Source organism: Limulus polyphemus, unplaced genomic scaffold, assembly GCF_000517525.1.
Source record: "Limulus polyphemus unplaced genomic scaffold, Limulus_polyphemus-2.1.2 Scaffold1741, whole genome shotgun sequence".
In the NCBI taxonomy this organism is placed as follows: domain Eukaryota; kingdom Metazoa; phylum Arthropoda; class Merostomata; order Xiphosura; family Limulidae; genus Limulus; species Limulus polyphemus.
The window spans coordinates 22,950-37,913 of NW_013667351.1; the positions used below are offsets into that span (position 1 = coordinate 22,950).

The 14,964-nt window shown below is 32.3% G+C and overlaps 2 protein-coding genes across 2 annotated transcripts in view; one reads left to right on the top strand and one right to left on the bottom strand.

Moving 5' to 3' along the window:
- Positions 1–7,392, top strand: part of LOC106464777 (protein obstructor-E-like) — an 11,244-nt gene extending 3,852 nt beyond the window's left edge. The window contains exons 2-5 of the mRNA XM_013924935.2: positions 2,753–2,968; positions 4,158–4,346; positions 5,388–5,550; positions 6,580–7,392. Of these exons, the coding sequence (XP_013780389.1) occupies positions 2,753–2,968; positions 4,158–4,346; positions 5,388–5,550; positions 6,580–6,760 (749 nt within the window). The 3' untranslated portion in view covers positions 6,761–7,392. The remainder of the gene's footprint in view (positions 1–2,752; positions 2,969–4,157; positions 4,347–5,387; positions 5,551–6,579) is intronic.
- Positions 7,393–9,064: 1,672 nt separating this feature from the next.
- LOC106464782 (medium-chain specific acyl-CoA dehydrogenase, mitochondrial-like) overlaps positions 9,065–14,964 on the bottom strand; it is a 33,687-nt gene continuing 27,787 nt past the window's right edge. Inside the window, 1 exon segment of the mRNA XM_013924939.2 lies at positions 9,065–10,744. Within this exon segment, the coding sequence (XP_013780393.1) occupies positions 10,664–10,744 (81 nt within the window). The 3' untranslated portion in view covers positions 9,065–10,663.

Here is a 14,964-nt window from a genome sequence, read left to right on the forward strand (position 1 = left end):
AATAACAACAACCCTACCAAAAAGTAGGTTAACTTTAATCTAAACTATGACTTCCAAAAATGTATGAATCACACCTAATTACTAAATTTCTTGTTCTGTTTTAATATTTTCACTTATCATTATAAAAGTAACTGAAATTGAAAATTAGAAACTTATTAGATAAGAAAATTTAAATGGAAAAAAAATGAAATAAAAAAAATATTCTATGCATGTGCACATCACACGAACACAGTGTATTGTAATTTGATCAAAGGTGCTGGCAACTCGATACTTTGTGTACACAAAGCTTATCTACTATGATAAATTGTTTTGCTTTACCCTAGGTGTAGGTATAAAGCAGTAAATCTAAATGGCCAGGATATTTAAAAAGTATTAACTTTTGACATAAAAGTAAATAATATGTAACTGTATGTTACAATGTGCAATCATTCTAGAAACAAAAAAGGATATTTCAGATTTATTTATCATTTTTTTTGTTACCTGGTGTGTACTAGTTTGGTCAAACTGACCAAAACCATATGCAGTTAGTATCAGAGTAGAGAAAATAATAGATAAAATATAAGGTTTTACCAAAGAAAAACTAATATAAATTTAGGAGGTTCTTGTGGTTATGCAAATGAAAATTGAAAACTTTAGGATGGAAAAACATGAAAATCACCGTGCACTCAGACTGATTCAGTAAAAGCTTTTTAAATTCAGAATCAAATCTTTAGTAAAAGTACTTTATTAAAATAATCTGATTTTTTTTTGCAAGAAAGTTAACCACATAAAGTTCTCTATTAACCATACAAGTATGGACAAGTATATGTAAGATGCTTATGGTGGAGTTTATAGATCAGGCAGGTTTAAGTCTACAATTTTTTGTTGCATATATTTAAATTGACAAGTGTGGGCTTAAATTTTCATTTATATGTGGTATTCTCTATTAACTGGACAAGCTGGACAATTGTGGGATTATGCTTTTCAGTTACAATTGGTAGTCTTTATTAACTGGATAAGTGTAGGTTTAAATTTCTCTGTTGTACATTGTAGATATTCTATTAACTGAACAGTTGTTGACCTACACTTTCCAGTTGCACATGGTAGAAGCTATATTAACTAGACAGGTATGGGCCTGTAATTTTCAATTTAACTTGGTCATCTGACCATTAACTGAACAAGCAAAGGTTTATCTTTTTCAGTTACATATGGTATTCTCTATTAACTGTATTTGTGTGGGAAAATACATATCAATCGCATATCGTAGAGTATTCACTTGAAAAGTGTGGGCTTACATTTTTCAGCTGTATATGGTAGAGTTTGTTAACTGTCAGGTATGTCTTTTCACTTTTTAATTGCTCCTGGTGAAGTTTTCACTAATTGGACAGTTGTGAGCTTTCACTTTAAATATCTACATGGAATTCTATTTTAACTGGATAGCTATAGGTTTGCGCTATTCAGTTGCACACGGTAGTTTATTAATTGGACAAATGTGGGCCGACACTCAACTGCACATTGTATAGTATTAACTCTTTCAACCCGGGCTCGGTCCCTGGGACTGACCTCGTAATCATTTTGTGCTTCTTATAGTTTTCATGCTATAACATTTAAAGTGAATATTAACAAAATTTGGTACATTATCAGTAAACATTACAATGCTTTCATATGAAAAGGAAAGTAGTAATAGAAAACAAAAGAAATCCAAACCAGTTCAACCAAAAGTAACAGTTCAGGATGTCTAATTAGCACCTGACCCTCCCAGGTATCCCAAGACCTAAAGCCCGATAATCGACGATGACCACGTGATTTACTGGTGCCCTAACCTTCGATAATCAGTATGAATAACATTCTAAAGCAAATATTTATAAAGAAAACCCGGATATTGCCGCAAGGAAAGTTGTTCACCTTATTATAATTTGACATACTTTTTACCATAAGCAAGAAAACTATTAAAATATTCTAGCATAAGTCTTCAATTTAAAGGCCGTTCTCCTCGTGGCCTGGTGATCAGGGCGATCGAATCAGGGTCGAATCTCCCTCACCGAACATGCTCGACCTTTCAGCGTGAGAGCGTTATAATCTTATGGTCAGTCCCGCTTTTCGTTGATACAAGAATTGACGGCGGGTGGTGTTAATTAGCTGCCATCCCTCTATAACATCGATCCTATTGAATATGGCACCGTTAGAACAATACTGTTATAGCGTGTTCTTTCGTTGGGCGGGATCTTTTAGGTTATTTGGTGTAAATAATGCGAAGTTTAATTCACGCAACGATAAAAGATTAGGTTATTCCTTCCTTGATGATTACTACAGGCTATTTTCACCTGTAGTTGTACAGAGTTGTAGTTCTAAGCTTAGAAATAACGTTTTCGCTTTCAACAGAATTTCTTTGCTGACCGACTTATTATCTTAATAGACTTGCTTGTTTGTTTGTAATTAAGCCAAAGCCACACAATAGGCTGTCTGTGAAACATGGGGAATGAACCTCGGATTTTAGCGCGGTAACTCCGTAAACATACCGCTGACCTACTAAGAGACTTTGTGGTCGCAAGAGGACGTAAAATGCGAACTTGGATAATGCACACACACACACACACACATACTTTCAAAGCCATAACATAACTTTGAAGAACAAATTAACGGAAATATAGGTCATAGTATTTTTATGTCTTGAAATTATTTATTTAGGTGACTTTGAACGTTTATCTTTCTCAGTGTTTTTTTTTTTTTTCTTTACTGTCGCTGAAAAATTTTAGTATGCATTTATTTTCAGGTTTGGGACAGAGGTCGCGAGACTCAAAATGTTCTGAGGATGGCCTCTTTCCTCATGAGCAATATTGTGATTACTACTATGAATGTAAAGATGGCGTAGAGACACTGCAAGAATGTCCCAATGGTCTTGTTTTCAGAGGCAAACGTCGGGGTCTTTATCAAAACTGTGATTATCCAAAACGTGCTGGATGTCCAGATGGAATTCGTACAATGGGACGTAAGTAACCTAAAAAGAAAAGAGATAAATACATATTATAAAGAAATATCTGTACACTTTATGTATCTAGGTTTCTATACCGGGAGAAATTTGAATTGAAAAGCTTCAAAATAAATAAGTGTTTTTTTTTCTTACAAGTTACAGCTTTTACAGTAAGTAAGTAAGATTTGTATTTAGAACAGGTACAACGTTTCATTCACTGGAATTCGATCAAAACGTCGTACCTGTTTTAAATACAAATCTAACGTGCTGTAAAAGTTGTAACTTGTAAAAAAAAATAAATAATTAATCAGTAAATAAACCGTAAACGAAACTATTAAATAAGGCTATTGTTTGAAAAATGTTTTTACTTAGATGAAGAAATGTAGCCAGTTTGACATGGAACATTCAACGGGTCCCCCGGTGGGACTATGGTACATCTACGGACTTACAGCGTTAAAATCCGAGGTTCGATTCTCCGCGGTGGACACAGCAGACAGCCCACTGTGGCTTTACTATGAAACAAACATTCAACGGATATCATATAAATACTGGGTAGCCAAGCTGCTGAGCGTGTCAGGGGGAAAATATGAAATTAAAAGGAAAAAGGGTTAAATAATAGTAGTGTTTTGAGATAGTAACATCTTAAGCCACAAACAATAAAATAATAAATAAATTGATTCAGGTTGTACTGTAAGACGCGGACATGAAAAGGACAAATTTTTGTAAAATTGAGAGGTACAGCAAACGTTAACACTTGTAAAATGAATGAAATTAAACAAATTCCATCAGACTATCACCCTCTTTTTCGAAGTAGCTTTAAAAGCTATCTGTTTTTACATTGAGCCATTTGTTTTTGTAGTTAAGCAAAAAGATACACAATACGCTATGTGTATTGTGTCCACCACGCGTATCGAATTTTAGCGCTATAAGCCCGCAGACATACCGCTGAGTCACTGGGAGCATTTATTTTTGTAGTAGTTATTATGTTTTGATATTTCTAAACTTGTTTTTCGTAACATTAAACAAAATTATTACGTTATTTACCTTTACGGAAAAAACAAAAACATTGCTAAGCAGAGACAGCAAGACTGGCGAGTCTCTGCTGAGAGGGGAAAATATGTTTCAATTTAGCTTGTTGCATCTTCTTTTGATATTTTACAAGATCGGTCTAAAAATGTTTGTTGAGTTTTAATCTTTAATTTTGCAGAAGCCCTTATTGAAACGGACCACTGTAAATCGTTGTGGGGTCGTTTCCAGCATGAGACCAGCTGCAGAAGTTTCTGGGAGTGTTGGAACGGAACAGCATCGTTTCATAGATGCCCTTTCTCTCTCCTGTACAGCTCCGAGCTCGAGGCGTGTGATTGGCCTAGTAACGTGCAAGGTTGTCAAGCGCATCGTAAGTATCTCTATACACACACATTCTTTAATAATACACTTTTATAAATATTAATGTAAAATATACCGACTTTTAGTTTTATACTCAGTATTACATTAAACTAATCACACAGTATGTAATCAATGCTCGAAATGTAAGTGATTTTAATTTGATACATTAAATATATACACTTGTTAAACCCAGTATTAAAAACACTAAAACAATTCAGATTTATACATTTGCGACCCCTTCATCTTTTACTGGGTATATACCTAATAAAAAAATTTTCACTGTACTTTTTGTTGTTGTATCCATGAATTAGTGGAAGAAATATTTTAATTATTTTCGACATTAGTGATGTTTTTTTTAGATTAAATCATCTGGTTGACTGAATTATTTAACCTGGTTAGTTTGTGTTCATAAAAGTTTTGGTTCTGGTTGGCCAACTAATTACTACTACAAAAGCGTTAGAGGTCAAATATCCGTTCATAAAAGTCCGTTTCTTATATAGCTCAAATGTGTACTGTTGTTTGGACTAAGTAATGCCTCTCTGACATTAGATAAGGAAAATATTCTATAACTTGAAAGAATAAATCACATGACTAGTTTCAACATGATTTCAACATCTTTCACCTGATGTGAGGCTAAACCTGAAACTATTCATGTATTCACGCACATTCTTTAAATATATTATTTACATATATTTCATTGTAAATGTTTATTGGACTCCAATAAGATTACGGTTCGTTCTCAATATACAACTTTAATATTTTGAAATTTTAAATAATTTTCTCTTACATGTTACTTTATTTCAAAAATAGAAAATATATATAAAAATAGGCGTATTTCTAGAATTTATACAAATTGCAGTTTACATTTGTTTAAAATCTAATGTATATTTCATTAAAATCATAAAATACAAAAATTTGAAATATCTCCGACATCTATTTTATTGACTTAAAATAATGCATAAGTTTTTATTTAAGTGTTTTTATATTGGTATGAATCTTTCAACAGTGGGTCTATTATTTTATATAAATACATCTGTTTCTCTGTTTCCAGCTGTCTGCAAGGACGTATCACATGGGCCAATACCCATCCCCAATAGATGTGTTATCTACTGGTTTTGTACCAATGGTTATCCTCGGTTATTCCGTTGCGCTTCTCGTCTCGCCTTCAATCCTACCACCCTTCAATGTGAATACGCCGAAAAGGTCCCAGGCTGGTAAGAGTTTAAGTTGATATGACTTCTATAAAGCGATAATAAATTATTTTGGTGAACATAATTTCAAACTAAACAGGAAAAAAATAAAAGTTCTCCCCATATTAGGTATAAGTAAAAATGTTCAATATCTTTTTTTTTATATTTTGTCAAATTTTTTTTTTACAGATCATGCAATTTTTACCTGAAATATAAAAGTTAAATCCCCCTAGACGGCACTGGATTCTATCGTAATATAAAAATAACATTTTTAAGCCTACATTTTCATAAATGATGAAATGAGCATTAAAACTTAATACCGGAATATGACGAAAGGTGAAATAGAAAAGCAAATTCAATTTATCGACAAATATGGCATAAAATTTATTTAACAGCAGTAATACGTACTTTATTTATTTATTATTATCATTTGACAAATATTTTCAGACAAATACTTTCATTTCTAAATGACACACAGGAATTTTATTATGAAAATTTCTGTATTCACTTAATGATATAAAAAAAAAAGTTTATAATAAAACTTGTGTTTGAGTCAGTAAGCCTACATCAATGCGTATTATAGTAACTTTGGATTCTCTAGCCATGCAAACCTGGAGAGGAATGTCTACCTTTTGTAAATGCTTTGTGATTTAGTTACTCTTATGATGGGAATTTTCATGTTTTCCAAATATCTTGAATGTAAAAAATACGTTAAAGACTTTCAGTTTCATACGTGCTTCTGGGTTTACTGACAGTTACAAAAATAAGCAACCTTCAGCTGCTGGAGAATGGGAGTCAGGCGGAAGAATCGTTCCTATTCCTTAAACGGCCTCATATGCTCCCGCCGAGCTACCGGCGAACTCTATTGAAGTAAAACAATATTTTAGAGAGCTGGCGATAATTCAATGAATGATGTAGTGCTGCATCCCTATTCACAATAGACTCTCGAGTACTTTGCGCCCTAGACAGCCTCTTATGATTTAGGTTGAATGGGAAATATATGTTTTTGAAGCAAAACAAGTTATTGATGACTTCTGATTTCAATCGTTTCAGCGAACCTCCTCCAACAACCCCAGCACCCCGGGAAGAAGAAAACGGACGAGGGCTTAACGACATCCAGCCAGTACGAGTGCCGCAGACTCCACCTGAGCCCGCTAATCCCCTGAGCAATGCAAAGCCTGCTCCAGAACCTCCTGTTAGGACTAACTTAAGGCCCTACCAGGGTCGTAATTAGTTTCTAGATTAACGAGTATGGTGAATAGAATATGCATTATTTTAGCTGGCTTAAGCCATGTAAATGTATATCAACGAAAAGGATGTAACCTTATTATATCTATTCCTTGACAACTTTGGTTGAAATTATAACACTAAAGATACACTTTGAAGAAATAAGACTATTTCCTTTTTTCTCTAGTATTTTTTATCTAACGAGGATTTTAAACCATGTTCTATTTTAAATATTTCCAACAGTAAATATTTTGATTTCAGGTTTACTTGCTGTCATTTATAAAGAGCTCTTTAACTGTTATCATATTTAATTCAGTATTAAATTTTAACTAAAGTTAGAGCAAGCAACAAGTTATAAACATTTGGTCAATTTCAGTGTTATTTTTCAAATGAATATTGTCTAATAGGTTCAGATGCTTTAGAAATATAATAATTTAACAGGACTAAATGTTGCCAGTAAACTTAAGTTCAAAGCATGCATATTAAGTAACATAATTTCAAACTGTGGGTAAACTTCACCAATTCCAGAGATTTACTGGTGTTATATCAGTGCAAAAAGCATATAGGGGGATTTTTTTGCTTGGCTTACACCATGTGGCTTAGAGTGATACAAGTAAGAGTGTTATGTAAAAATTCTAGTAATACCTCCTTGCTGATTTCTATAAAGAAAAAAAAAAAAAGAAAAACGTTCCACCATTTTTAAAGCAATCATGATTTTTTTCAATTATTTTCACCTTTATATGATACAAGAAGTTTCTCAACTTCGACTTGCATTGTTTGACTAATTTTAAAACACCTTTAATTAGAATTATACCCATTGAGAAAAATTATGCTAAACAGATAAGTTGTAAATAAATCAGGGTATTGATTTTTGATGGCATTTCTTTCATTTTATCTTAAACAACATCAATTAGTCTAAGTGTTAATATATTACACATTAATGCTTTCCCCCTTATTATAAAAGTTTTAAATAAATTTTCTGTTTCCAGTGTTCACTTGTGAAAGCAAATCCTTGACAGTTTATTTCATGGTTTTGAAACTTTACATAGATGGTGCTAGCCTCAAAAATTCAATTAACCTCAATAACCATTATTGTGAAAAATAAAGATACCTACCAAAGTAAACAAACAACCATAAGTAATTATACATTATAGATAATACAGCTCTTATCAAAAATACCTGTAGATGTCACAATATGTATTTTTTTATATGTGACTGTAAATAAATGAAAACCTATTCCCATCATTTGTTTTCTTTTGGTTTTTATTTTAGATGATATAGTGCAGTCAATAAAATGCTGGAACAACCACTCCTTTTATATTTCAATATATAACATATAAGAATACATTAATATATAGCAATAACTGAAAATAGGATTAAAAAACAGCCTTCTTAAATTTAAAAGTAAGTTATTTAAGAAAATTTCAGACAATATGTAATTCTTACTTTTATCAATATATGTATTGTTATGTCTCCGTTCGTTAGTTAATTTTCCGTAACTTCGTTCCGACAAAACTTTAGCGACACAATTCCTTTCTTAAATAAAACTGGTTTATTCTTTACTAATACAACTTTACCAATACACTTAATTTCAACAGTCGCTCTATAACAAACGCTAGAACGTCTCACGTGCTTATGCTCGACAATACTCAGTTAAATTACACCATACCTCGTTACCCCGTCACGTTGTGAACACAAGACTAACACATATCTAGTAAATGCTAGGGCATTCTTGAAGTAACAGGATATTTCTAGAAAGGGGTTGCGTGATATTAGTCACGTGACCTCGCTGACGCAACAGTATTCTGGTTTAACTTGATTTTTTTGGCAATAAAAACACTCTGGAATAAATATTTTAAGAAGTAAAAATTTTGATAACAATACACAACCAGTTACAAACTGTTGGATTTCCTGTGCGAACTGTTGTTGTAGAGTTTTTACCATAGGTGGTTTCACTGTTACACTTTTACTCTTGAATTTGTGTATGTTAACACTGTCATTTAAGTTGTACAGCAATAAAAAATTAAGTAAAGATAACTTATTTTTAAACATAATTTTAAAGTACGTTATTCCTTACATACAGGGCCCTATGTTTTCAGTTTAAACCAATTTTTGTCAAAAACATACTGAGTATTATTCGTTTTGGTTTTCCGAATATCACCCTACTTTTTTGTATCATTTAAATATGTAAAAAAATAACTTGTTTTACTGGAAAACACAATACACTGCATGAGATACATGTATAAATAATAGATGTACTTCCTCAGGGTCCCCAAAAGTGTTCGTTTTCAAGAGTAAATAAAACCAAAAGTAAGAGTAACAAACATTTTTATTTCTTGCTTTTCAAGTTAATATGTCATGCAGTGCTGTAGAGTACAGACTGCATAATTTTTCTCATGATTCATGGCATGCACACATTTTACTGACGTCAAGATAAATTGTGACACTAAGCGAGGGATTATGTGATGTAATTTTAGTGTCTACTGACTAACTGATAGACAACACAGGTGACTGCTCCAGACAGCCTTAGGCTCCCCTTTTGGGGAAATGTATTAGTAACACATAGTAAACAAATGGGCGCCCATGCAAGCTCTGAAGTGCGTATGCATCTGAACATACTGATGAATCCCACGCCCACCATGTGGGTCATGACATCCACACTTATACCTACCACTTACACATTTTAAAATATTAGGCCTAAATGTAAATACTTACAGGCTAAAAGTTCTAAGTCTACAACAGTAAACTCTATTAAAATGAAAAGTTTTATTGGGAATTAGAGAAATATAATTTTCTTAAACTCAGAGGCCGCATTTTGTTTTAATCTCTGCAGCAAATCACATTTAATTCCATTCATCAAGGCATTAATTTACAAAATACTTTTCCCCCTGTTCTTGTATCCACCAAAACAAACCCCTACATTTACCTAGTAAAATTATTAAGAGTTTTTTGCACCAATTTTCATCTGTTACGTTGTTGTAATAAACACCGATAAATTCGCGGGAAAACTTAAATGAAATCAAAACTGAAAATGTAGGGCCCTGCTTACAACAAACAACATTATATGGAGAACGTTATATTGATATCTTATCTTTGCCTGTGTAAGAATTATATGCCACTTTATTACTACACTTTGTTTTGCTTGCAAAATTTGAAGGGAATGGTCACTAATAAATTGGATTACAACAAATTTAAAAGATTTTGCAGAAAAATAAAAATTAGGTACAAGCAAGTTTTAAGAAAAACTCATAAGAATGGAAACGTGTAAAAGGGGTTTCACCCAGAGCAGCACATAGACTCCTGAACCACAAGTTTTAACTTGTATCTACCAACATACCATTGCATGTTAACTTTCAGTTAATGTATTTAACCATCCCCTTACAGACATGTTGAACCTAAACAAAGAATTTGAATCAAATCAGACTATTAAGAAAATGTAATGATTTGATAGTTTCAAAAATCTCAGATACTGTTTTTATGAGGTTCGGGTACCCTATTGATACCCAACTACATTCACTAAGTGAAAAAAAAAAATAGTACAAGAAGTATATGTAATTGTAAAATATTTTATTACATTGATTAAACTGAAACTTCTGGCTTGTTGAATACAGTCAAAATTGTAATGTGAAAATATAACAATTATTTTTTTTTTTATAAAGAGAAACCACTATTTTTGTATTATAAAGTATTACTGTATTTGATTTTATTAATCATTTAGCCACCACTTTTTTTAATTATGATTATTAAGTTCAAATCTGGTGCACAGAGTTTACAAAATATTAAACTTTTTTTCTCCCCCCCATATAAGCAGTTGATTGAGCAAATTACAGATGTCAGTAGGCCTGAAAGTAGACCTTTATTCAGTGCTTTCAAGATCTGGCATTTTATTTGCTTCTGACTTTTTTTTTTGTTACATCAAGGTTTCTTTAGCCTTCATTAGATGCTCTTTACTGATTATCAGCCTCTGGATCTGGGAAGTACCTTCGTATATCTGTGAAAAATAGTAAGAAAGCATTAATACTCTAATAGCTACAGAAGCTTTTATACTACCATCTGGTGACAAACTTTGAAATTCCTCAAAGGTAAAGTCAATACTCAGATGACATTGTTATATGTATCGCTATCACATTTTTCCCAACATATTAATGCCAAGTTTACTTTTACTAAAATAACCCTTAAATCCTTTCTTCATATTGTATATCAAATTTATAAATAGACATTGTTGGAAAGAATTATAAAAACAATGAAGAAAATGGGTATAAAATGGAAATATTATAGAATTTCTCTGTCCCCCCCCCCTCTTATGCATGAAAATGAACTGCCCCAGAGTATAGTCGTACTGGTTTACGCTGACTGGCTAACAAACCAATCAGGCACTACCACACTGGCATTATGCCTACAAAAGAACAGACAATCATACTATTCCCAGTAGTAAGGTGTTGACTGCACTCATGGTTCCAAGGACAAAAATGACATGACAAATATGTAGAAATCAAAGTTTTTCTATTGAAGGCTTCTCCAAACAACGGATTGAGATGAAATTTCATGTTTCAAATGGAGCTGTATGAAAAATTCTAAAATGAATCTAGTGCTGGTTTCCAAAACTCGAGCACTTTCAAATAATTCGCTTTTTTTTTTTCAGGAGAATAAAAAAAAGTACTGTTGATGGTAAAAATGGCTGTAGTAGAAAACCCAACCTTCAAAAGTAATGTTAAATAATAGAGAGTATGCTCTTTGCATGACACGTGGCAATCCAGTAGACACCTTGCCAATATTCTAGCTGTAAGTACAGGGGAGTGTTACCTCTAGAACAACAGAATACACATTAGTACAAAGTAGCCTCAAAAACCACAGCTTAACCCTTTCGAAACAGGTCATGGGTGAAAGAAAGGCCATGTCATATCATTTGTTGACTCCTATTCAAAATTTTATTGAACTACTATTTCATGAGTTTATGTCAATAAGTTTAGTATCAAACAGTAGATTATAATTCAAATTTTAGTATCATATATTACTCAATTTCTTAATTTAAAAGCAAATATAAAAAAAACAGATAAACATGGATTTTTGAGTGTCACGTGGTATGTTGGATGCAGCACTAGTTCAAATTAGATGTTTGTGAAGTCAATATACTAAGTCTATAGTTTCGAACGAATTAGAAACTCAAATTACCAATATTGACAAGCTAGAATATAAAATAAGAGCATCTTATCTTTTCAATTTGCTAAGATATTGCTCACAGTGGCACCCTGCCCACCTCTGTCCATTTTTGGAAATGCTCCCTTATATACACTTACTTCTTTCTATACATGACATGAATAACCAACTGGAAGCTCAGAATGTCCCCTTAGTGGCTTTCTCAGCCATTTTAACTAACTTGGTGCCATTTCTTTCTTTTGAACCAATATTTCAACAAGATAGGGTGTGTTTTTAGTCTGTTCAAAATTTCATATTTTTTTTAGACTAAAATACGTCTTAGTTACTAAACTTTAAAAATTATAGTGGAATTCTGAGGTATTAATGTAGTAATTTATGATTTTTTAGTTATTCAAATGTATATATAAAAACCTTAAAAAAATATTTTTTCATATCTTCCACGTGCAAAATTTTTAAAGGCTTAGCAACCTACATAAAGCAGCAACCGTGTACAAAGGTCGTAACTAGATATGTTTGCTTTACTTTATTTACTTTTCTATGTTTTAGGAAAAATATGTTTAAGAACTTATTTCAAAATAGCAATAATCTATATACATATATAATGTGTAATAATTGAAATGTTACTGTATTTTACAAAATACTAGTTTACTGAAACACAGCCAAGACAAGTTACTTTGCACAGACCAAAGATCAGTTTTATGTTATTTTATATGGTAACATGAGCCACGTCATTATAACTTCTGTATTGTTAGCCAGGAACAGCTAAAAGGTCAATATAATAAAAATAATAAATATATATAAATGTATAATGTTATGAGATTTAAGCTATTTCGTCTAAACATTTGTGTTTTCTTGTTATAATTTGTGTTCATTCTAGAATGAAAGAGGCATAATTTATATTTACAAATTTTTTATGGTGGTTGCGAGATCTGTAAAATCTACCGAACCCGTACAGAGATTAATTACTGAAAATAACAGATAAAATATAAAGTTTTTTCTTATGAAACACTTGATAACTATCTCAACATTATAAAGATTTCGCATTTAAAATTTCAAAATTTTCTGATGCATTAAGTATTTTAATTTTAAAATGAATATTACTTTGCATGATAGATAGACAATATGCGAAAAGAAAAAATAGACATGAGAAAAACATTGATTTATAAACCTAAGACTTAATAAACAAAGATTGATATTTTGCTGTGTAACTGTGTGTTTTCTGTTACTACTTTCCTTTTCTGTGTAACTGTGTGTTTTCTGTTACTACTTTCCTTTTCTGTGTAACTGTGTGTTTTCTGTTACTACTTTCCTTTTCTGTGTAACTGTGTGTTTTCTGTTACTACTTTCCTTTTCTGTGTAACTGTGCGTTTTTCTGTTACTACTTTCCTTTTCTGTGTAACTGTGTAGTTGTGTTCTGTGAGATTCGTGTTTGTAAATTTACTACTAATTGTGTTATATGTGGAAGTAAAGGTGTAAAGTGTTGATGAATAGTAATGTTTTTATGTTTTTATTTTATGATTCTTGATTTTGAGGATTTCGGTATTGTCTTATGAATTCGTAAAAACGGTTTTAGGCTGCTTTACTGTTTTGTTTTATTGTGTTGCGATACTTGTGGGTTGTGTGTTCTTCACTTGTTTAGGTGTTTCTTGATTTTGAGTGTGTTTACATGCTGCCTGTGCATATGTATATGATGTAGACTGTTCATTTGTGTTTTTGATTTCTTGAGGTTTTGGCGATGGTAATAAGAAAAATCACGCAGTCTACAGCAAGATAATACAGGTTAAATGACCCGCTTTTTCACGTCGAAAACACGTGAAAGTGTCTGACTATTTTTGTTCACACTAAGGAACAGTTTTGTTCTTTTTTTCCCCCCTAAGAGAGATTAAATGCTTTGATGTAAAATATATTACTTACCGTTTTATTTTATTCTTATGGCCATTTAATAATTACATAGAGATATATTTAAATTATAAACTGAAAACTTCAGTAGAGTAATCGGGTTTCGATACGTGTGGTGGGCAGAGCACATACTGCCCATTGTTTAGCTTTGTGCTTAATAACAACAAGCCCCCCCCCTCAGTGGCACAGCGGTATGTCTGCGAAGTTACAACGCTAGAAACCGAGTTTCGATACCCGTGGTGGGCAGAGCACAGATAGCCCTTGAGTAGCTTTGTGCATAATTAAAAACAAACAAACAAACAATAACAACAAAGTTATGGTAACATAAGTGAAAACGTAACAACAAAAAAGCCTATTTTTCAACAAACATCATTGAATTTGTTTGTCATTATCTGTATTGGTGCAATAATTAGATTATCAGCTGTTATCGAGTCATGAAAATGAAAGTGGAAAATACTTTTATATTGTGTGTGTGTGCACATACGTGGTTGAAATAGCCTTTGTTTGAGTATTAGTTTCTCGTCAAGTAACATCGTACTCAAAATTATCGCTCTTTTTTTTTTTTGTTCCATTTTAAACTTTCTTAGGTTAATCGGTTTCTTTTTCCGTATAATCTTTCATCTTATCTCCATGCCGCAATAGATAGAGGTCACGCTCGTCGGTCCTAGACCCAACCTTTGGATGGGTAAAGTAGGTCATGCAGCAATAATTAGCAAACACCTGCGAAAGTAAGGCAACTGCCGAACAATGATCTTTGAACCTTTTCTTACTCAGAACGACTTTTTATCTTTTCATTTCCTGAAAATATGTGTGATTCTCTCTCTCTTCTAAAACCGGTTCGAGATATTCACGTCAAAAAGATTATGACCTAAAACAATGTAACTCCTGAGGGCGGCTTTAGTCAAACAAACTCTTGACACAATTCATAAAAGCGTACACGTCCTGTTTCATTTTATGTTAACCAGCTTCTATATCCATCTAGATTATAGTACTCTTTAGCTGAAGAATGCTTATGGATTTGAAAACGTTCTTTTATCTTTTATTTTTTTCCTTGTGGGTTCCTGTAAAGGTGGCTTCACCGAATGTCTCGCTCATGAGTTATAAATATCTTTAGTTTGGTTGACGAAGAACCCACTTTGAGACAAATAATGGTTG